At 39.5% G+C, this 23,220-nt stretch overlaps 2 protein-coding genes across 7 annotated transcripts in view; one reads left to right on the forward strand and one right to left on the reverse strand.

Annotated features, from left to right (window-relative positions):
- The window catches only part of tert (telomerase reverse transcriptase), a 56,743-nt gene extending 46,331 nt beyond the window's left edge, over window positions 1–10,412 (forward strand). For 2 of the 3 annotated variants that reach the window (XM_073024226.1, XM_073024228.1), the window contains 2 exons: window positions 7,503–7,616; window positions 9,324–10,412. In XM_073024226.1, the coding sequence (XP_072880327.1) occupies window positions 7,503–7,606 (104 nt within the window). In that variant the 3' untranslated portion in view covers window positions 7,607–7,616; window positions 9,324–10,412. Of the gene's footprint in view, window positions 1–6,344; window positions 6,377–7,502; window positions 7,617–9,323 lie in introns of those variants that run through there. The other variant, XM_073024227.1, reaches the window with a different exon arrangement.
- Window positions 10,413–17,419: 7,007 nt separating this feature from the next.
- LOC140713753 (sodium-dependent neutral amino acid transporter B(0)AT3-like) overlaps window positions 17,420–23,220 on the reverse strand; it is a 46,700-nt gene continuing 40,899 nt past the window's right edge. For all 4 annotated transcript variants that reach the window (XM_073024235.1, XM_073024234.1, XM_073024233.1 and 1 more), the window contains 3 exons: window positions 22,145–22,304; window positions 19,251–19,413; window positions 17,420–17,968 (listed from right to left, as the gene is read on the reverse strand). In XM_073024235.1, the coding sequence (XP_072880336.1) occupies window positions 17,786–17,968; window positions 19,251–19,413; window positions 22,145–22,304 (506 nt within the window). In that variant the 3' untranslated portion in view covers window positions 17,420–17,785. The remainder of the gene's footprint in view (window positions 17,969–19,250; window positions 19,414–22,144; window positions 22,305–23,220) is intronic.

Genomic DNA, 23,220 nt, shown 5'->3' on the forward strand with positions numbered 1-23,220 from the left:
CTCCCTCTGGTGCTCCTCTCTCTTTTCTTTCTTCCATGGCCTTGTGTCCTGTCCTATTAGATTCCCCCTTCTCCAGCCCTGTACCTCTTTCACTAATCTACTTCCCAGTTCTTTACTTCACCTCTCTCCCTCCTGGTTTTACCTATCACCTTGTGTTTCTTCCTCCCCTCCCCCCCCCCCACCTTCTAACTCTGAGTCCTCATCTTTTTCTTTCTTCCCTTCTGTCCTGCTGAAGGGTCTTGGCCCGAAATGTCAACTGTTATCTTTTCCATAGATGCTGCCTGGCCTGCTGAGTTCATCCAGGGTTTTGTGTGTGTTGCTTAGTAATGCCTTTAATGTATTCTTTTTAATCAAATTGATGACACCTCTTGTGTGGGGGAAAATATTGAATTTCACTCCCATTGAACCATCTATGGAATACCTGAATTACTCAACCTTTCTGTCTAACATATATATTAGAATAACTGGTTTTGACAAAGCATCTTAACTCTGTGTCATTTCCACACGTGCTGCCTGAGTTAAACGGCTTTGGCATTCTTTGCTTTTATTATAATCAAAATTAGGTTTGTGGTGTTGCTTGACAGTGTAAGCAAGACAAAATTAAATATAATGAGCCACAAAGTTGATGACATTATGTAATTTTCCTCTTCCCACCATTACTTAATCTACATTCCACAGTCCACTTTTTTGCCTTTAACTAGTCTTCTAGTATTGTACTTTCTCCCTTTGTCATGGACCACACGTTAAGTCCAGCCCTTTGCTCACATTTCCTCACATTGGAAGTGGAGGAGAGCGAAAGAGTGACACTCTGGGATATCTTGGCGGCTAGATTTTGAGTGTTCTGACTATTCTGTAATATCTCGGCAGAAGCTAGCTTGCACCAAATCCTCGCATCAATGATGAAGCAGTCAAAATCAGTTCGAGCAACTCTCGGGATGACATTCTCATCTCTGCGTCCTACCATGTGATTTAACCTCTGCGCATTTCTGATAAATTTGAGCCGTTTTGTGTTCTGGTCCATATCAGATGCAGTTTTACCCTTGTTTTGAGCGGCAAAAGCACGTTTATTCTGTATTCCAGTCCTTTGAGATGAAGAAAGAATTCACATAATCCGGAAGAAAAGTGACAGTTGAATTCACTTAACATTCTTATAGCTGACATGTACTTTTCACAGAGATGCTCCTAATTCTTATTACTTCTCCACCATTCTTGAGCCTCTCAGCATTAAAGAATAGACTGGCCGCTCTTCTTAAGCTAATGAGTGGTACTACTCAGTACCAGCTACAGGAAGCTGAGTCTGCTCATTCAGAATGTGGGTTTGAGTAGTAGGTACCCATGAGCTGAACTAATTCCAACATAGTTTTTTGTAAAAATACAGTGGATTCCGGTTAATTTGTCCATCGATTAATCAGGGAGCCGCTTAGTTGGGACAACTCTGAACGAACAAAAACTAATCGAGCAAATAGTTTTTTTTATTTATTCGGACAACTCGGAACTGTTCTGCTCACTGTGGTTTCAAGCATTCAGGCTTGGATATCAGAAACAGCTGGGAGTGGAAATGAAGCTGTAAACAAGTGAGGAACCATGGAGAATTTGAAGGTGTCAACAATCATCTTGAATGTTCAACCGAAAATGATGATTTGCAGGATGCAATTGTTGAAAATGTTGTATGAAAGCAGTCCATTGCCTGCACTAGTTTGCTAATTTTGTTAATTTAGAGTTAATGAAAGGAACATTGTCTCATACACTGAGTTCCTCCGTTGGTAAATATTAGGAGCTGTTATATAGTTTTACAATACTGTTGTAGTATGGATAGTGTTGAGATTTGTTCAGTATTTCATTTAAATACATAATTTATTAATTAGTTAAACAATAATTTGTCATTTTATACCTTTATAATAATTTCCATGAAACCCCAGTTAACTGGGACAGCTGCTTAATTGGGTCACAATGGAAGCCTTCAAATGGTATTTTAACTTTTATAAATGTAAAGGGAAATGAAATCTGTCAATTAGCTCTCTACAGTTTGACATCTGTTCTGTGCACCAAGTGGAGTGTGTTCCACTATTGTAAAAGTACAGGCAATGAAGAAACAAACTTTCTCTGATAAGCAGTCTTAGACATTACATTGTAACTCAGAAATTCTCAGCCTGGGGTCCACAGACCCCTTGCTAAATGGTGTTGCTCCATTTAATAGAAAAAAGGTTGAGAACCCTTGCCTTAACTCTGCCAATATCCACAGCCTGACATGCTGAATATTTCCAGCATTTTCTGATTTTTTTTTTAATCTTTGGTTTTCAGCATTTCCAAAGTTTGTGAATTCCCCCCCTCCCCCCAAATTTGGAGTGGTACAGTAACATAGCAGTTAGCATACCGGAATGCTATTATAGCACCAGCAACCTGGGTTTAGCTCCCACCACTGGCTCTGTGGAGTTTGTCTATTCTCCCCATCACTGTGCGGGGTTCCTTCAGCTGCTCTGCTGCCCTCCCACATCCCAAAGACATATGGGTCAGCAGGATAATTGGTCACTTGGGTCTAATTGGTTTGTGTGAGCTTAAGGGTCTGTTACTATACTGCATCTCTTAAAATAAACGTCAAATGTATATACTGTGTGGTGTTAAAATGATGCATTTGAATCAATTACAAGTGAATCATGCATTGATAAGTCCACAAGCAAAGAAACAGCTGATTGGTGACTGAAGTTAAAATTGCGGCCATGTTCCCTGGACATGGTTTCTCAATACCACAGCCAATTAGTATGTGGGACACCCACTCATTAGTTGTAACAAATAGAGAAATTCTAGTCTCCTCCATACTTTTTTGCCATGAAAATAATTCAGCTTTAAAAAAAAGGTGTGTTCCTAAGAGGTGTTTTGATTTGAAGGAAGCTTCAGTATTGAGCAGGAAATCTCATTTTGGTCCTTTTTGTTAATTTGTGAAGTATGATGTTCAAATAAAGGCTCTCTAAATAATGAATTATTGCTATAACTTTGTTGTAATAATTAAGATATGTTGCATTTAGGATGAGTGTAATCATCAAAAAACTAATTATACTCTTCAGAATAATAGGGCAATTAGACAATAATTAGGCCCATCATATTAGGCTGCTTACTCATCCTGACTTTACAGAAAATGTACAATTGAATATGAGCAGGCAGGTTGATTTCTGGAATGATAAATAATTTCATGTTAACTAAAATCTATGGTGCTTTGTTGCTTCCTTCATTTCGAGGCCTTCTGAAAACTGCAAGGAGTGGATTTATGGAAATATTTACAGAAGGTGAAGAGCGTATCAGTTAGTTATTAAGTAAAGATGGAGAACATTTGGCTCCGAAAGCTAGAGAGTCAGGTGGTAACTGGTAGTGCTGAAACTGGACATGTCTTTGAAAGCAGATTTACGTGGCATAATACTGACTGGCATACAGAGAGGGAAATGAACAGTCGGTGTTTCAGGCTGAGACCCTTCGTCAGAATTAGAAAGGAAGGGGGAAGATGCCACGTTTCTAGTATCATCTCCCTTCCTTTTCAGTTCTGATGAAGGGTCTCAGTCTGAAATATTGACCGATTATTCTGTAGATGCTGCCTGGTCTGTTGAGTTCCTCCAGCACTTTGTGTATGTTGCGCTCAAGATTTCCAGAATCTGCAGAATTTCTTGTGTTTTTGGTTAATAGCAGTGGTTCCCAAAGTTGCATGGGAACGGTGGGAGTTTCTAAGGGGGTAATAAAGATAAAGGCAGCAATGAGGGGGCAGTTGATAGCAAAGAGGAGCAGCTGAGGGGTTACAGGCTTAATTTAATGAAATAATTAATTACAGTGATCACTTACCACCTCATCTCTTGCTAACCCACCGTTCTCTTGGACTTTGCTCAGAGCGCATTATAAATTGTTGAAAAGCAATGTGATACCTCTGAATTTGGCATAGCATGAGGAATCTGGACTGAAGAACTCCATGCCTGGTCCACGCATTACTGCCATTCACTATTGTAGTACAATTCCTATACTCTAGTCACACTGACACAATTCCTGTATGGTGTTCAATGGGGGTAAAGTTCAGAATCTGCCCTTTAGAATGGTCTTGACTACATTTCTGCAGCCCACGTTATGTACCTTGAGGCATTGATCAGGTTTTTCCTGCGCTACGATGATATCATAAATGGCTTCCTTTTTATCGATCACAGTGCTTAAACAACAGGCGTTTAACCATGGTCGTTAATCCATAATGAAAAGGGCAGAGCAGATCAAACAAAAAGAACAAGTGTGGACGGTATAGTGTGGGGTATCTGAAATATGGATGTATGCTAGCACCAAGCAACCAATGTGTCTGTTCTGTGAAAACGTTTTTTTCAAATGAGACAATGAAATGGGCCAGGCTTCTTGAACACTAGAAGAAAATATACTCTGATAAAGCAATTAAGAACTTGGCTTATTTTCAGTCACTTCATGAAAACTTTCAGAAATGGAAAATACTGCAAAACATGTTTGGCGGCACTTCACAACAAGACAGCGATGGTTTGCATGCTTCATTCTAATTGCTAAATCTGGAAAGCCCCATACAATTGAAGAAGAACTGATTCTGCCAGGTGTAAGGAAGGTTCTGAGTATGGTTTTGTATATGTAACCAAAGCAAATAATACGAGCGTTTCCACTCAGTGATATCTCTGCTCAGAGACAAATAGATGAAATGTCAGAGAACGTGAAACACACATTGTGCGACATACTTTGGACAACAAAATTTGCCCTGCAGTTGGATGAGTCAACTTTGCCAGGCAATGAATTTTTGCTTCTTGGTTATGTTCACTTCATAAAAGATGAAACCATGGTTTAAGAGTTGTTATTTGCAAGGGGGCTAGAGATCGATGGGAAGGGAGGTCAATAGAATCATAGAAATTTATAGCACATTACAGACCCTTCGGCCCACAATGTTGTGCTGACTGTGTAACCTACTCTAGAAACTGCCTAGGATTTCCTAGTGCATAGCTGACTATTTTCCTAAAGTTTTTTCCCGATATTTTGGGTTGTTGAGCAGTTTTTAAAAGAGATGAATATTCCACTCACCAACGTTCCTGCTTGTGCAACAGACAGGAGTGACTAGAGTATCATTAATATCATTAATGATAGGACACCACTATCAGGTTACTACTTTTTTGAAAAAGGCCATATCTAACATATTTACCATTTACTATATAATTCACAGACATCTTGTCGCAAAAAAAACCGTAAGTGATTGGCTGCACCGAACATTAAGTACTGTTATGACTGGTAAATAAAATCAAGTGCCATACTCCCAATTCTCAACTATTTCGAGAACTTTCCATTGAGAATGATGAACAGTTTGAATGCTTGCTGTTGCATGCTGAAGTCAGATGACTCTCAAAAGGAAACTGCCTGACACACTTCTATGCACTTTTTGAAACTGATAGAATTCTTTGAAGACTCAAATGCTTCATTCAGTAGTCAGCTCAAGAATATTGGGCATGACATTGTTTATCTGTCAGAATGATTTACAAAGTTTAATGAAATCTATCTAAAGTTACAAGGAAATGTGGATCTGATCAAGTTAACCTTATTTAAGTGCAACACTGGCCATCACGACCGTCTCCAATTTCCAAGCCTTTCTGAGTTGGAAGAGGCAGAAGGAATACCAGATGGTAATCTTAAAGTATACCGAGCCCACCTGGGTGAGCTGCATAAAGACATGTTAGATAGATTTCAGGACCTCTCTCAATCTAAGTTCCAGATTGGGTAATAAATCAATTCCTGAATATTTCTAATGAGGAATTACAGGAAGGCTGGAGGAAGAACTGATCTAGCTAGTGACCTTGAGCTGAAGCTGAGGTTAAAAAAAATCATATCAAGACTTTTGCTTGCAGAAAGAAATCCTGCACTGTGGAAAGGGGTCAAGGTGTTCTTTGGTGCCTTTCCACCATCATATTTAGTGGAGTGAAGTTACAGTGCTGTCACCCAACTTCTGTCAAAGCATAGAAACAGACTGTAAATTACTGAACATGGGTACCTGCGACTCCTACTGAGAGATATTCATCTGGTGTTGAACAGCTGATATCACTGCACCAAGCCCACCCGTCTCATTGAAAGGAGAAAAGGCAAAGAGTAGCTGGACTATTCATGTGCACCCTAAAACTGTTGCTGAAAGTTATTTTTACTGTAATTGTAACGTTCTCGCTCGGGTGTAACGGAACCCGAGTTAAACGCCGAGGTAAACCGTAGTCAATGAAAACAAGGTCGCAGTAAGATTAACCATTTACTGTTCACTCTTCCACATTAACGTATGGTGAAAACTGTTGATAAAACAATACAAGATTGATACAGTGTTTGTTTCCTTCTAGATATCACATTTACATCGTGAATACTTGCAAAGGTAAAACTACAACAACTACATTACATTAAAGTGCAGCATACAGTCAGAATCTATCTACGCCATTGACTGCTTTAAATACACTTCAACACAAACTATCCTGACTCTTTAACTAACGAAAACATAAACCTTATCGACTGTGGTTACTTTTAACGGAATCGGAGTTAACATTTTAATTCAACATATCGATTATCTCATGACTTACAACGTTGCTTTCACTATGTTTCTGGTGCGTAGAAGACAACCTTACTTGCGCTGGACTGGCACATGTGTGGCCCCCACCTTCCCGTCTTTCTCAAACCGGTATTTTCCCACAAGACGCGGCGAAACCGGATGTGACGTCATCGCATGCCGCAATATATTACAGACAATGAATTTACTTAAACAATCCTAACTTTAACTAAAAAATGCTAACACACGAATTACTAAGCGAAAATATTATAAACTAAATAACTGCCATAAAGGCAGCACAGTAATTAAATAAAGAAATTTTATTTGCAGCTTTAAATAGATTGAAATAACTTTTGCTATTAATTGTCACTGCAATCCCTATTTTTCTTCCACTGGGCATCTTAAAACGAAATTCTTTCTAGTTTTTAATGTAATGGCTGGAAAGGAAGAGGATGGGCCTGGGGGTGTGGCTTGGGGGCCAAAGGTTGGGAACCACTGGTGTACAGCAATTTAGTTCTGGGTTGACAGTGATGAAGATACAGGCAGTGATGTGAATGTATTGAGGTTTCTGACCAATGGAACATTAAACAATCTGCTGGAGGAACTTAGCAGGTTGAGCTGCATCTATGAAAGGATAGAATTGTAGATGTTTTCATGTTCAGAACCTACGTCAGGAATTGTCTCTTTTTGCCATGGCGACCCAATTAGGTTAGAGCTTAAATTTGAGCTGAACAATGGGGATTAAATTATTGGGATGAAGAGGGTTAAAAATGAAGTATTGTGACCTACTTCTCACACCCAGTATAACTTCCTCAGATGTTGTGCTTTCTGTGTTGTTTTTTGTGGGATGCAGTCTTTTCACTATGCTTTTACAGTACTATGATGTGTATAAAAAACCTGAGTAAAATCTTTTCTTGATAACGCTTTAATAAACTAATTGTCCTGTTTCTGTTCAAAGGCAAGGCCAAATTGCAAAAGATTCTACCACATTCTACAGTCCAGTTGTTGCAGAATGTAACCCAGCCATCTCTTCATCGAGATTTTGCTGCCATCTTAGACTGAAGCAGAACTGGTATGTTTTAAATATCAATAATTGTCAGCAGTTGGAGTTGTACGGGATAGGCAGAAACAATTCAGCCCTTTGTGCCTGTGTCAACGTTTTGAAAATGATCTGATGTGTCCATCTTCATCATTGTTCTACAAATACTTGTCTTCAAATTCTTATCTAATTAGCTTTTAAAAATTTAATATTGAATCTTTTATCATTAACATTTAGGACAGTATGAAACTTGCTGCATAAATTTCACCAGAAACAAATCTGGGATTACTTTCTTATTAAAAATTGATTGAGGTATTGATTAATTCTTTGAGAAATTTCTGGTATATATTTAGGAAAATCCCTTAATATTCCCTTGACCATATCATCTTCCTGATCTGTAAAAGTTCAATGAATACTCCCATTCACATTTATTGTTAGTTCTTTCATCTTTCTGAATTCCATCTGCAAACGTGCTTCTTGTTATTCCTGTTCTTCCCAATCTTCTGATGATGTGTGTTCAGCAACTACTTTGGAACTAGCCACTGATATAACCTTTTTCCTGGAGTTTTAGGGTAAAGAAATTTGTGAATCCTTCTCCAAGGATGTGAAGAATAAAAGTATAGGTAGATACCGCAGCTCCTCTACTGAAATGGTGCCGGAGAGTGGTCCTGAGGCCCCCCTGCTCTGTCACGTGCTTGTAAATGATTTTCTGCCACCATTTGAAGAAGAGCAAGCAAGCTGTTGATCTGTGTCCTGGTCAATGTGTGTCCTCATCCACCAATCCTCAAGGAAATCAGTTATTTGATCATTATCTCAGTGATGTTCCTGGGACTCCTCAGAAATTGGCTACTGCATGTCCTATCTGCCAATACCGTCACACCTCATTAGGTGCAGGGAGGGTATTGTATGTTTGTATAAATAATATTTAATATTCTATCAAGATAATTGAACTATCAAATACATAATCTTGTGATGATGCTACTCACTCTTCCACCTTTTTTTTTTTGCATCCTTCCTTCACCTCACAGCCCAGTATATTGTTCCCATCCTCTTGTTTGACTTAAGAGATTCTGCAGATGCTGTAAATCCAAAACAACACGCACACATACTGGGGGAGCTCAGTGTGTCAGGCAGCATCTATGGAGAGGAATTAACAGTTGATGTTTCAGTCTGAGACCCTTCATTAGGACATCATTGCTGATGAAAGGTCTTGGACTGAATCACCGGCACTTTATTCCTCTCCAAAGATGCTCTCTTGCCTGTTTAAGCTGGGCTTTCACTGTTGCCACCTCTTTGAAATTGTTGTGATAACTTGCATGTGGTGTTCACTGAACCTATCTACCACATATAAATATACCAAAATACCATGAGAGTTCAAATTTGTAGACCATATAGTCCTAAGGATTTAATGTTTTCCATGTTTCCTGTTGTCTTTGCCTGCCTTGTCTTACTGCTGTTCACCACAGAAACTTGTGAATCTGTGAATAATCTACAAGTGATTCATTTTGCAATTGCTCCTCATTTCTGAAAGGTTGACTGTGGAAGCTCAATCCTTTCCTGCATTAATATTCCTAGCAGAGGCCATGTATTATGATGCTTCCAATTGCTTTCCTGTTCAGTCTTTTATCATTTTAGTTATCAATAAAATAATTTAGTGTCATTCAGTGTTGATGTAACTGATTCATTCAAAACATGCAGTATATTTCATCTATTTAAATGATTTAATCTTTCTTTTTGTAGGAAATTCTTGACTTGAATATTGTACCAAGAGACTGCGACAACATCTTTAATGCCACGGTGTTAGAATTCTCAGGACATGAACCTTTAATTGCAGTTGGAGATTTTTTGTTGCCCCTGCAGTGATTTGTCACATGTTTCTCATAAAAGGAATATGCCTTTAATTGTATCAAGCCGAACAATTGTGTTCACAAGCATTGAGGTTGGGCATCACTTATTCCTGCAACACTGAGTTGGTGTATTTGGAGGGATTTCAATCAGTTTGCATAGGATAATAATTAGGTAGACCTCTTATTGAAAATGGTAATGTTGAGAAACTTTGGGAGGCACCCTTTGAACATAGGCTGTTAGCAATTTGATAGAAGGAGAGCTCGTAGAGCCTTTGAGCTTGAAACTTTTGAGTGGCTGGTCGACTAATGTAAAATATGGGGATATTCTGCACTTGAAAAAAGCTTTATGCATCTGGTAGAGGGAGTTTAAAGTTGTATTTCTAAGATCTATGGAAGTGATGCTTCCTTTAGCAATCTCCTACTGGTCATGAAAGCTGTTATAGACAAATTGCATACATCCCAGAAAATATGGTGTCTCTGTAACTTTAGCAGGATAATGGATTAACCGTTTGACTGCTGCTCAGTCTTTTGGGGGGAAACAGTCACACCATAGATAAGGAATGGTTTTTTTCCCCCCAACTCGTTAATTGTGTCACACTTTAATAAAGTAGATTTTCTTCAGGTTTATTACTGCTGACACAAAAAATTTAGGAACAGAAAACAATTGTGGGAGCGAAATTCTAGTTTGTTATTTGATCGTGTTCCTAATATGAGTAAATCAGATCATGCTTCGACCATTATTTATAATGCTAGAATTGACATAACTGTAGAGAAAATAAAGGTGATCCTCAATTGTCTTTGGTTGTAAGCATTGTCCTAAGCATTTTATGGAACAAATTATTGCATGAAATTTTTCAGCGGGAATACTGCGTAATTCAACCATCTTTTACCCTTTCCAAAATTGATGATACAGCTTTTAAATGACTTGGTAAAATTGTGTTTTCTTGTCACTGAATAAAATAATTAAATGTGATTATAGCAATGTGTGTCACATGGATATTGTTCTGTTTATTTGAATGAACATACATGCTTGCATTTAAAAATACATACAAAATATCAGGTCCTTTCACAGATGAGGAATTAGGCATAAGTGAATATTGAGGTAATAGAACTGATATTAACAAGGATACAGACTAGGGAAAAGTGAAAACTTTCCTCAAAGATTACTGATGTATATAATTTAAAAAAATTTAACTGCATGTGCTTTTAACACTTTGTCCTCTTTTCGTGATGAAGATGGATCCACATCTAAAGAAAGCATATATGACATGCTTGTTTTCATTGGACAGGGCATTCAGTTGGGACATGATGTTGCAGCTGTAGAGGATGTTGACAAGACTGCAGCTGGAATAGGGTGTCCAGTTCTGGTTGCCATACTATAAGAGGAATGTGATTAAGCTTGGGAGTGCATAGAGGATTCAAAAGTATATTGCCTGAGGCTGGAGAGCTTACGGTATGAGTAGAGAATGGATAGACTGGGACTGTTTTCCCTGGAGCAGAGCAGTGTAGATAGGTGGATGGCCACCTTCTTTTCCCCAGGGTAGGAGAGTCCAAAATTAGAAGGCGTAGGTTAAGGGGACCTGAGAGTCATGTCTTTCACAAAGTCATAGGTGGGTATGTGGAGTGAACCGGCAGAGGAACCGTTAGAGGTGGGTACAATTACACAGTTTAAAAGACATTTGAATAGGTAAGTTTTTGAGAGTTGTGGGCAAAATGCAAGCAAATGAGACTATAGACAATAGGTGCAGAAGTAGACCATTCGGCCCTTCGAGCCTGCACCAACTAGTTTGAGCAGGCACCCTGCTGTAGCTGAGTTTGGGCTAAAGGACCTTTTTCTGTGCTTGTGTTATTCTATGAAACATTTGCTAAGTTTTCTCACAGGGTCAGAGTTGCATCTCACTGCTTGCGCAGTGATTCACCAGTTCACTGACTTCACATTGATTGTTTCTTTGTCCATGTATACTGCCTTCCTTTTTTAAAATTATTGCCAGCATCTTCTGGTCTCTTTAAAAACAAGCTGGGCTGTAAATTGCTGCAAGCCAATAGCAAGTTGAACCAATAAAAATAGGAGGAGTTGTAGTCATGAGATGGAGAAAAATCAGATTACAAGGAAGAAATGAGGAGTGGGAAAAATGTGGTTCCTTAAATGTATTCACATGTTATATTAAAATGTCCGTTAACTCTTGTATACATGGGATTCTGCAGTTTAACATGTTCCTCTTTGGGGCCAAAGATGTTGAGCAACTTTATAGAAAGTGTAAATCTCCTTCCCTGTTTGATGTCAGCCCTAACTTACTGGTTGCTTTCCATTGATCACTTGACTCTTCAAATGCAATAATTCATATTGATTATTATAGAAGGAGCAGGAGTATTTTCTCTGCTCTGCAGCTCCAATCAGTGCTCAGAGGATCATGTTAACCACCGCTGGTGGCTATCTGTTGCAATAGGGAATTTTTAATAGTGGCAAAGAGGTCTGCAAGAACCTACTTATTATCTTGTTTGCAAATCAGAACTCGGATATCAGGACCAAATAACAGCAGAAGGTTTTTTCTCAACCTTGATCAACAGTGGGTGACCTGAAGTTTTACTTCAAATATTGATCCCTTCACTCTTATAAAATTGTGAGATTTGTGTATTCTTTCCGGGAGTACTTTTGTTATTGACATCATACTTTTCCTCGACATTAACCTTGCCTCATTTGAAAGAAGTGACTTGGCCTTGGATGTTGTCAGAAGAGCCAAATTGGTCTGATTTTGTAACTCCACCCCCTTACAATTATTTTTAATGGGATAGAAATCCATACTCTGTAAATGCTAAAAACTGAAACTTGTCTGAATTCTACTTGTGATACTATTTTCAATTGAACCAAATGCCAGAGTTTGTTGTGCATTTATTATTAGTGAATGTTTTGTGCATGCAAGAATGGTTAAACTTCTGAATTTGTACATTATTATAAAATTCATATTGATTATTATAGGAGCAGGAGTATTTTCTCTGCTCTGCAGCTCCAATCAGTGCTCATAAACACAAGAGGTTCTGCAGATGCTGGAAATCCAGAGGAACACACACAAAATGCTAGGGGAACTCAGCAGGTCAGGCAACATCTATGGAAATGAATAAATTGTTGATGTTTCGGGTTGCAGGATTGCTCCTTCTGTGATTCCTTTGTCCATTTGTCCCTTCCCGCTAATCTCCCTCCTGGCACTTATCCCTGTGCTACACCTGCCCATTCACCTCCTCCTCTCCTCCATTCAGGGTCCCAAATAGTCCTTTCAGGTGAAGCAACCTTTCACCTGCAAATCTGCCAGAGTCGTCTACTGAATCCAGTGCTCCCGATGTGGCCTTCTCTACGTTGGTGAGACCAGATATAGACTGGGGGACTGCTTTGACAAGTGCTCCATCTGCAAAAAGCAGGATTTCTCCAGGAGCAGCAATTTCAATTCCAGTCCCTGTTTCCCATTCTGACATATCAGTCCATGGCCTTCTCTACTGGCACGATGAGGCCACTCTCAGTTTGGAGGAACAACACCTCATACTCTCTCTTGGTAGCCTCCAACCTGATGGCATGAACATTGATTTCTCTAACTTCTGGTAATTTAACCCCCCCTCGCCCTTCCCTCTTCTTCAATTCCCCACTTTGGCTCTCCCTTACCTCTTCTTTTCTCACCAGTCTACCCCGAATGCCCCTTGTCCTTCCCTTTTTCCTGTGGCTAACTGTCAGATTCGTCCTCCTCTGATTTTTAATGGTGGTTGGCAATCCAACTTAAAGGTGCATTACTGCCACCAACTGGACTGGAGTGTGGTGTGTGTTGGGAGATAAAACCCTTATTAGCTCTTTATCAAATAAAACCAAATTACCCCAAAAAGTCCTATAGATTGTAAACAATGAAAGTCAATACTGTGAATTAAGTTAGTCATTTCCATAACTTAGTAAAGTTTTTAACTGAAAACTATCAACCCCAAAGTTAGTAGTACGGCCTTCATTTGCTTTCTTTCAACCTTGTATTGAATTTATTACTTACATCCTTCATATACATGAGTAAAAATCTTTGTTATGTCTCTGTCTAAATGTGCAATTTGTAGTAATTTATTATAAATGGTATGTACATGTGGTGAACTACATATACCTGTCGGGACTGCTCCTGTGGCTCCTCCCACAGACCCCTGTATAAAGGCGATTGAGGCCTGAGCCCGGCCTCATTCTCCAGGATGTAGTGTTGTTCATTCTTCCAGTCAATAAAAGCCGATATCTCGCTTCTTATGTCTCAGAGTGAGTTATTGATGGTGCATCAGTACAACAGTCAATATAACATTGAATTACAATTGTTACAGCGTGAGTTAATCAGTCTGATGGCCTGGTGAAATAAGCTGACCCAGAGCCTGTTGGGCCTGGCTTTTATGCAGTGGTACTGTTTCCCAGATGGTAGCAGCTGGAGCAGATTGTTTGTTGGGGTGACTTGGGTCCCCAATGATCCTTCGGGGCCTTTTTACACACCTGTCTTTGTAAATGTCCTGAATAATGGGAAGTTCACATCTACAGATGCTTCACATTGTAAAAGAATGTGTTCAACTGTTTCATAATGATAACACCTACAGACGCCAGAGTGATGTTTTCTAACAAGATATAAGGAATAATTAAGCATAGTATGCCCAATTCTAAGTTGAGTCAATATAATTCCCTTCTTGTTTTATCCCTTTCTCCTATCAATCCAACAGTTTTATGTATTCTGTAAAGGTGTTTCCAATTATGCTCATTCTTCCACAAGTCTTGCCAAAATCCCCTAATTCTTAACCCCACTCATCCCTTAGCTTCTGAATTGGTAAGTGGAAGGTCTATATCCACAGTTGAACTTCTAACAGCTTTTTTGGCTAATCAATCAACCCACTCATTCACGTCAGCACCTCTATGTGCAGGAACCTGTAAGAAAAATTGGTGTAAACCTATACTTTGAACATGAAATAAAGTTTGAAAATCTTCCAGCAGTAATTCTGACCTACTGCTAGAATGACCTGCTGTGAGATTTTCTGAAACTCCAGCTACATATGGGATGACTATGTTTTTCCGTCTGCTCCTTACCTCTCTCTGATGAGGTGATGGCTCTGCTGGTTTCTGATGCTGTCTTAATGACGGCCCAGTCAGGGTAGCCGCAAGCTTTCGAGGCTTCTCTCAAATACTTGTTATCTTTGTCTTTGGCTGTAATGTTGGTGGGCACATTCTTGGCATGGTGATGCAGTGATCTGATAACCCCCATCTTATGTTCTAATAGGTGAGGAGAGTCAAACTGTAGGTACTGATCTGTGTGTGGTGGGGGGGGGGGTACAGCACCACATATTGGCTACTTATAATGTTGTCCTAACATCCCTACCCTCGCGCCCCCACAACAGTCCACACCGCCATTCATGCAAAGATAAGGCTAATGACCCTCTCATTACCTCTCTGACTCTTAATGGCCCTTGTGTGATCGCTGTACCTTTAAACAACTCAAGAGTTTAAAGGCCGGGGAACTACCCACCATGGATCAGAACTGAAAGAAACCTCTTGGATGAGTGGCAAAACATCTTCTAAACAACACAGCAAGTCCAGTTGCCTTGATTTACTACCGCTCGTTATATTCCCAGTTAAGTTATCCTTCGACCCATCAGTAAAAATGGTTAGCGTATCATAATAATTTTTAACATATTGATGAATCAATGATTCTCAGGCATATCAGGATCCTTGGACTTCATTAAATCATGTAACCTAAAATTAACTAAAGTCACTGAGGAACAAACACGATGGGGGGGGGGGGTTACCAAAAGAGTTACAGTGGGACATATTGCATAATCCAGCAAACCCATATTCCTAGCGTGATAAGAACCCAGCCACCCAAAACGAAAAACACTCTTCTGGTGAAGTTCGAAACAGACTTTTAACAGGGTGATCATTACTCTGTCCCCTCTAATTAATCCAGTTTGTTGACAACAACCTTAACCTCCACAACTGTAAGGGCCGTTGTCCCATTTCAACCAGTAAAAGCGAAAGACGAAATTACCTTCCTGCACCACAACACAGTGTGTGTTTGCATCACATCCAAGCATTTTAAATTTGAAGATGAGATGAAGCTGATCCATAAGCCACACAGCCAAAATCAAGTACAGATCTAATTAAACATACATAAATGATCAACGGAGATTTTCTGTTGCACCCCAAGAATACCCACATAGACACCTAAGAATATTTAATACCCCTTTACATTTATCAATTATTTTACCAATATGGTGCTTCCATGTCAGCTTATTATCCAGCCACATGTCAAGAAATCTTAACCATTGACACTTCTTCAAGAGTTTGACCATATAATTTCAAATCAACTGCAGGTCTATTGATCCTTTTTGTAAAACATGTAACGTCAAGTACTGAAAGCTAAAACCCCATCTATTTGCCCATTGTTCAACCTTATTAATTGCCGGCTGGTGGCGTAGTGGCATCAGCGCTGGACTTTGGGGTGGAAGGTCCCAAGTTCGAATCCAGCCAGCTCCTGTGCACGCTTTCCATCCGTGCTGGGTTGAGCATCGAGCTAGCAACTCAATCTCGTAAAAAGACAAAATTGCATGCTACAGAAACATCAAAAAATTGATGGCCGATGCTCTCGTGAGTTGAAAGGGAATTTCTTCTTCTTGTTCAACCTTATTAATTGCTAATTGTATCCTATATACAGTTACATTGACATTTCTGATCCACAAAGCTCCATCATCTGCAAAAAGTGATTTACCCACCCAGTAGCTATCACAGAAAATATAATAAATCATAATATTAAACAAGAAAGGCCTACAAATACTGCCTTCTGGGGTCCCAGTCTCTATCTTGTACCTACCCTTACCTGCATTGACCACCCAAATAAAAAAACTCAAAATAAAAATAGCCTTCCTTCTCAATCCTAACTTCCAGAATTAAATCAAAAGACTTTCCTTGCATAACAGATTATATGCTTTTTCAATATCAAAAAATACTGCTATTACAACTTCTTTATTTACCTGTGCTTTCCTAATATAATCTTCCAAACATCAAACTGAATCCAATGTCATTCTACCTTCTGATAAAATGCTGTATCACCTCTCTTTTCCAAAATATAATTCAACTGCTTTATTATCATACTTTCCATAAGTTTACCCAAATGGGACGTAATGATATTGGTCTATAGCTAGAAGAATCTGACGGGATTATCAGATTCCTTCTTCTCTACCCCTTTACATTTTCCACCTATCACCTCCCAGCTTCTTACTTTATTCCCCTCCCCCATCCGTCTGGCTTCACCTGTCACCTTCTAGCTTGTACTCCTTTCCCTCCCCCAACACCTTATTCTGCCACCTTCCCCGTTCTTTTCCCATCCTGATGAAGGGCCTTAGCCTGAAATGTCGACTGTTTATTCATTTCTATAGATGCTGCCTGATCTGCCGACTTCCTCCAGCAATTTGTCTGTGTTACTGCAATCAGTGCTCTGCAAAAGTACCACCAGAATCATTTGCGAGAAAGGGAGGTTCTTGTTGGGACGAAAAGGACAAGTCCTGTGGCTGAATGAATATTCCTCAACATTGGAGGTTTGACTTTAGTGGAGGTACTGTGACCACATTTGCTTCAGGTTCACAATCAGACACTGAGGAATTTCGAGCCTTAGTGTTGTGATGAATTAGAAATTTGGCAATGATTGTGCTGTTCCAAAGCCTACAATTATATAGCAAATTCATCCCGGATATTTTAAAATGTATTTTGCATTCAAAATACTAAAAAAAAATGATTTTTGTTGCCAAACATTGAAGCAGGTATGTTCGCAAATTATTCATTAGAAAGCTATCAATATTTTCTTCAGAGCTCCTGAGTTTATGTTCCACAATACCCTGAAATCTCTCTCGGTCTAGACATGAAAAACATGCAGTATGCTTAAGACTTAAGATTGTTGGATGTTATTTCTAAGAATCACATTTGTAATGAAAAAGTGTCATAAAACAAAATGAATTCAAATATTTTAAATATTGTAAACCAATATGGTTACATAGTCATCGAAAGAAACATCATTATAGGATTATAATGTTTACTGTGGTGAAAACGTCTTGTGAAGAAAAAAACTGAACTATGTGAAATAGCTATCAGTATGTATTTGCCCCTTAAAGATGATAGGTTTAACTCAAGTAAATTAAAATTGAACTTTTAGTTGTGCCAATGAGGATGCATCATATTATAATCTAAAGAATCTAGTGAGAAATAAGTAATCACAAATTAATTGAACAGTTATTAAAAGAAGAATGGTTCATTACATGGTAAAATAGCAACTTCAATATAGCACTAATGATAATTACAAGTTGAAATCCTGGAATAATTTATAATTCAAAAGCTGGGTTATCAATTGAACTTCCTTCTTTTTGGCAGCCTCCAAATTTACATTTGATAAACTGATACAGAGCAGTAAGTGGAATAAAAATTGTTGGCAATATGACCAGGAAGGCACATATGAATATTACCCAGTCTGTATACACTTTCTCCTCTTTCTTGGGGAACTCCACCTGTTGAAGTAAAGGATGTGAGAGATTCTATGATCAACCTTTGTATTTAGTTTAGTTGACTCAATCACAGCCCAAAAATGCAGTGGTTACACCTGACCTACTCAGCTATTTTGGTGGCCTTGGAAATTGTTTATCAACTCAGTTATGGCCTTTCTCCATTCCTGTTGATGATCTTCAGTTTACAAGTCAGCGCTATGGACGTAAATTGCTGGTTTCTATTCAGCGTTCATTACAATAAAACTAGCATCCCACTAACACGCACGAAATGCTGGTGGAACACAGCAGGCCAGGCAGCATCTATAGGAAGAAGCACTGTCGACGTTTCAGGCCGAGACCTGATGAAGGCCTATAGATGCTGCCTGGCCTGCTGCGTTCCAGCAGCATTTTGTGTGTGTTGCTTGAATTTCTAGCATCTACAGATTTCCTCGTGTTAGCATCCCACTAATCTTTTTCTCATTTGCTTTTTGAACTACTAATGTTCTGATGCCAGAACCTGGATTTAATGTCCTCTAACAGTAGCACCACCCTCACGTCCAAATGCCCCAGAACCTTCAGCTATCACAGGAAAACCTTCTGGAAACCCGCTTTTATTGATAGAGGGTGATAGAATGATTAAATATAATTAAATGCTACGTAGAGGAGTCGTTAGAAAGAACGGGATTGTTCAATGTTCAGAAACTGGCATCTGTGACTTTAGCAAAGTAGTTCCAGGCACATAGGATTGAAATGGGCATATGGCTGACACGCCACAATGGAGGAAGGGGCAGGAAAATATGGGAGGATGATTGCAAATTATAGAATGGAATATTTATTCAGTATTGTAAGGGTAACAGTTGGTGGCTAATCAAAGCATTAATGATGTGAGATAACAGGGTTGGGTAAGGCAGGATTGTCAAGAATTTAAGTGGAAGTGGCAGTACCCACAAGTACCCGCAGAGAGCCAAATGACCCAGGTTCAAGTTATAGTTTAGAACAGAACTTATACTAAGAAACTTAGAACAAGTTCTTCCCAAATACAATTATTCCTAACCCACATAAGCAAGGGGGTGCTGGACATCGGAAAACTGGGGGACCTCCCATTGGAATATCAATGAAAAAAGCATTGATTTTGTGTTTTTTAAAGCCACAATGGAGGATGAATGTTTTTTGGTGGCAGATAAGATTCAGGAAATGTTGATGAAATAAGTTCAAGCAAATTAAGCGGATAATTCATGGAAAGATAAATCAAGGCCCCAGAGCTGTTGTCAAATGTACTGGGTATTTCAATACAAAATGTACTTACATAGTCAGGGTTCCATGCCTCGTAAGATAAGGGATTCTGCATTTCAATAGCAACATATGCCACAAACACAATAAATAGCAGTAAAGGGCTAATAAACCTCCAGGTCACATGCCAGTAAATATTGGGTCTTCGTCCAGTCATAAATTCCAAACCATCACAGAAGCTGAGAAGAAGAAAATCTAGTTTTCTGTCAGATTTTCAAGATGAGGCTTTAAGAATGAAAATGAACATTATCCTATTATATCTTACCAAACAAATATACTACTCATTTAATGACAACACAACAGATTCCAGGGGTGAGATGCTTGTTAATACACCTCTACATGGTCAAATAAAAATTATAGATTACCTACATAATCAGGAGAAATGTTAAATTTGAGTTCTTTGAAGTAAGAGATCATCTGTTCAACAAGTGTAAAAGGAATGGTGATTGTGTAATTATGGAAACTGGATGAATCAAGCAGGGTTTTGTTGCTCTGGACATCAGCCAACTGGTGGGTTAATACTTCACTTCTGAGTCAGTGTTCTCTAAAGATTGCCAATACATATAAAACCTATTTCTTATTCTGCAGTAACTGGAGGTTCAATCTGTGTCAGGTTATCACTGTTGTCAGGTTATGAAACTGGCAATTTTATTAAGATGAAGCAACACAGGAACACACGCATGCTCACTCGCTCACTCACTCACACACTCACACTCGCTCTCACACTCTCTCTCACACATTTGCACTCTCTCTCACACACTCACACTGTCTCACACTCTCTCACACACACTCACTGCTGGAGGAATTCAGCAGGCCAAGCTGCATCCGTGGAAAAGAGTCAATGTTTCTGGCTGAGACCCTTCATCAGGTCTGGAAAGGAAGGGGGGCAAAAGTCAGACTTTGAAGGTAGGGGAGGGGAGGAAGAAGTACAAGGGGGTAGGTGATAAGTGAAACTGGGAGATGGGGAACGGTTGAAGTAAAGAGCTGGGAAATTGATGTAAGGGATAATGGGCTGGACAAGGCCTGGTTGGAGAGGACAGAAGACTGAAGAAGAAATGGAAAGGGGAAGAGCACCAGAGGGGGGTATGGGCACGTAAGATGAGAAGATAAGAGAGGGAAACTGGAATGAAGAATGCTGAAAGGGGGAAATTATCAGAAGTTAGAAAAATGATGTTCATGCTATCAGGTTGCTGGCTACCCAGATGGAATACAAGGTGTTGCTCCTCGACCCTGAGCGTAGCAATGAGGCCATGAATTGATGCCAGAATGGGAAATGGAAATTGGTAGCCACCGGGAAATCCCACTTTTTATGGCGAATGGAACAAAGGTGCTGGGCAAAGCGGTCTCCCAGTCTACATCGGATCTCACTGACATACAGGAGGCCACACCAAGAGCACTGGACACAGTAGATGATGCCAACAGACTCACAGGTGAGGTGTTGCTTCACCTGGAAGGACTGTTTAAGGCCTTAAATGGTGGTAAAGGAGGAGGAGTAGGGGCAGGGGTGGCACTTGTTCCACTTGCAAGGACAGGTACCAGGAGGGAGATCAGTGGGGAGGAACAAGTGGGCAAAAAAGTCATCTAGGGAGTGATCCCTGTGGAAAGTGGGGGGGGGGGGGGGGAAGGGAGGGAAAGATGTGCTTGGTGGTGGGATCCTGTTGGAGATGGTGGAAGTTATGGAGAATTGTGTGCTGGATGCAGAGTCTAGGTGGGGAAAAGTGGAACCCTATTCCTGGTGCGTTAGCAGGAAGATGGGGTGAGGGCAGACGTGCGCGAGGTGGAAGAGATGCAGGTGAAGGCAGTGCTGATGGTAGAGGAAGGGCAGCACCTTTCTTTGAAAAAGGAGGACATCTCAGTGGCTCTGGAATGAAAAGCCTCATGCTGAGAGAAGGATGGAATGCTGATCGTTTTTCTCAAATAGGTTAAGTCACATTGAGAAATTCTATATTCCCTGCTCCTTGACAGGTTAAGGACAATCTAGGGTATTGTGAAGTTTCTGGCAATTTTTCTCAGGCAAGGAATATTGAAGAGCGTTATGGGGGGGGGGGGGGGTGGGAGGCAACTAAAGATGATATACAGTCCAAACTTTGATGTAGTACCTTCTGTAAGGACAGGAACATTCACCATTAATAATCAGAGAACCTAACAACATCTTTAGAATTTCTGACAAAGGATCCTCAACCTGACATATTACTTCTGTTTCTCTCTCCGCATATATGATCTAACCTGCTGAGTATTTCCACCATTCTGTGTCTTTATTTTAGCAACTCCAACATAACATATTTTCCAACATAATGTGGCGATTTCAGTATTTTAGTCAGTACCTTTCTACATCTTTGTGGGGCGTTTATGTGTAGACTTCTTTATTTCTGATCTGAAATCACTTGAACAAAATTAAAGCCTTTGAATAACGAGGGCCCTACAGAATATTCTGAATGGCAAATAAACTATAATTCCTCTTTGACAAACCTTACAGGACAAAAATCCAATTTTATCTACCTGTAATTTACCTACTTGGAAAAACTTAAATCAAACTTGTACTTTAAATATCTGTATCTGATCCATTTTCATTTAGTATTCTAATGCATAAAATCTTCCCGGCTTTGAAATCAATTGATGATATCGGTGTCTTGATTATGTCATAGCTGCTGGATATCAGGGATCCCATTTCCTACCATCTGATAGAGCAGACATGACTAGATTATCTTCAGGACGTCATGCCATCACTAACACTAGGCCAATATTTATTCTGACATTCATCCTGGAAGAAATAAAGGCTTGGCAGGAGTTTAGAAAGAATAGTAGAAATTGTTTCCAATATGGAATGAAAAAGGAAGTCCAGTTACTCTGGGAGTCTACTATATTAAGTGAAAAGGCAAATAGTTAATCCAGAGTTTTTTTTTTACTTACTTATTAATACCATACACATAAATGACTCCAATAAGCTCAAAGAAAGCTATGATCAGAAGAGGCAAACTAGTTCCATATTTGTCAAAAATTGCCAGCCAGTAATTCCCAGACGATGTTGTGAAAATAAGTGCAATCAAAAAGGACACCAGGCATATCATGGCTAAAGGAAAGACAAAAAAAAAATAGAATATTTAGGCAAAGCATTTTTCTAAACACTATCTCTTAAGTAGCAGAATAAAACATAAGCCCTATAAAAATATTCAAAACAAATTTGATCTATCTCAATCTTGTACACCTTGTCACCATGTGAGACTGCCAACAACAATGGTGTAATTGGTGGCATTGGCTCAGCTCTGAATTGAGGCTGAGGCCTAGTCCTCCTGCTCCCAGCTCCGTGTCTATGGACTCATTTTGTTTTGAATGCTATTTGCTCACTTTCATTGTTTGCAGGATGTGTTTTTCCCCTATCTGCACTTTGGGTGTTTTGACCGTCTTTTTTTATGGGTTCTTTTGGGTTTCTCTGTTTTGTGGCTGCCTTCAAGGAAACTAATCTCGAGGTTGTATCATTGATACACACTTTGATAATAAATGTACTTTGAACTTTAAATTTGAGCTGTGCCTAGCTGCAGTCATGAGTGTGTAAACACTGGGTTAAGCATGCATCCCTGAGACGCACCTATGATGATTGTAAGCAAGGAGGAGATGTTATAAACAATCTGCAATGACTGTTGCCTCCCATTGAGGAAGTCAAGAAACTATTAGCAGGGGGAGGTACTGAGGCCTGGGTTTTGAAGATTTTGATTAGTACTGAGGGGTTGATTGTGTTAAATGCTGAGCTGTAATCGATAAACAGAGGCCTGACATAGTTAAAGCCACGTCTTCCATGACTAATCAGGAAAACCCTTGTGGAAAATCCTTACCACCGATGACAATAAATCTCTCCTTTGATATAATGGTTTATCTATATTGGACTCCATTTCTCAAACATCCTTAATGATTTCAGTGGTGTTGCTAATATTCAAAGGTATCTATCATTCAGTGCAAAGCCAGCTTCTCCTGTTGTAGTACAATGATAC

Source organism: Hemitrygon akajei, chromosome 20 (assembly GCF_048418815.1).
Source record: "Hemitrygon akajei chromosome 20, sHemAka1.3, whole genome shotgun sequence".
NCBI classification, from domain to species: Eukaryota; Metazoa; Chordata; class Chondrichthyes; order Myliobatiformes; family Dasyatidae; genus Hemitrygon; species Hemitrygon akajei.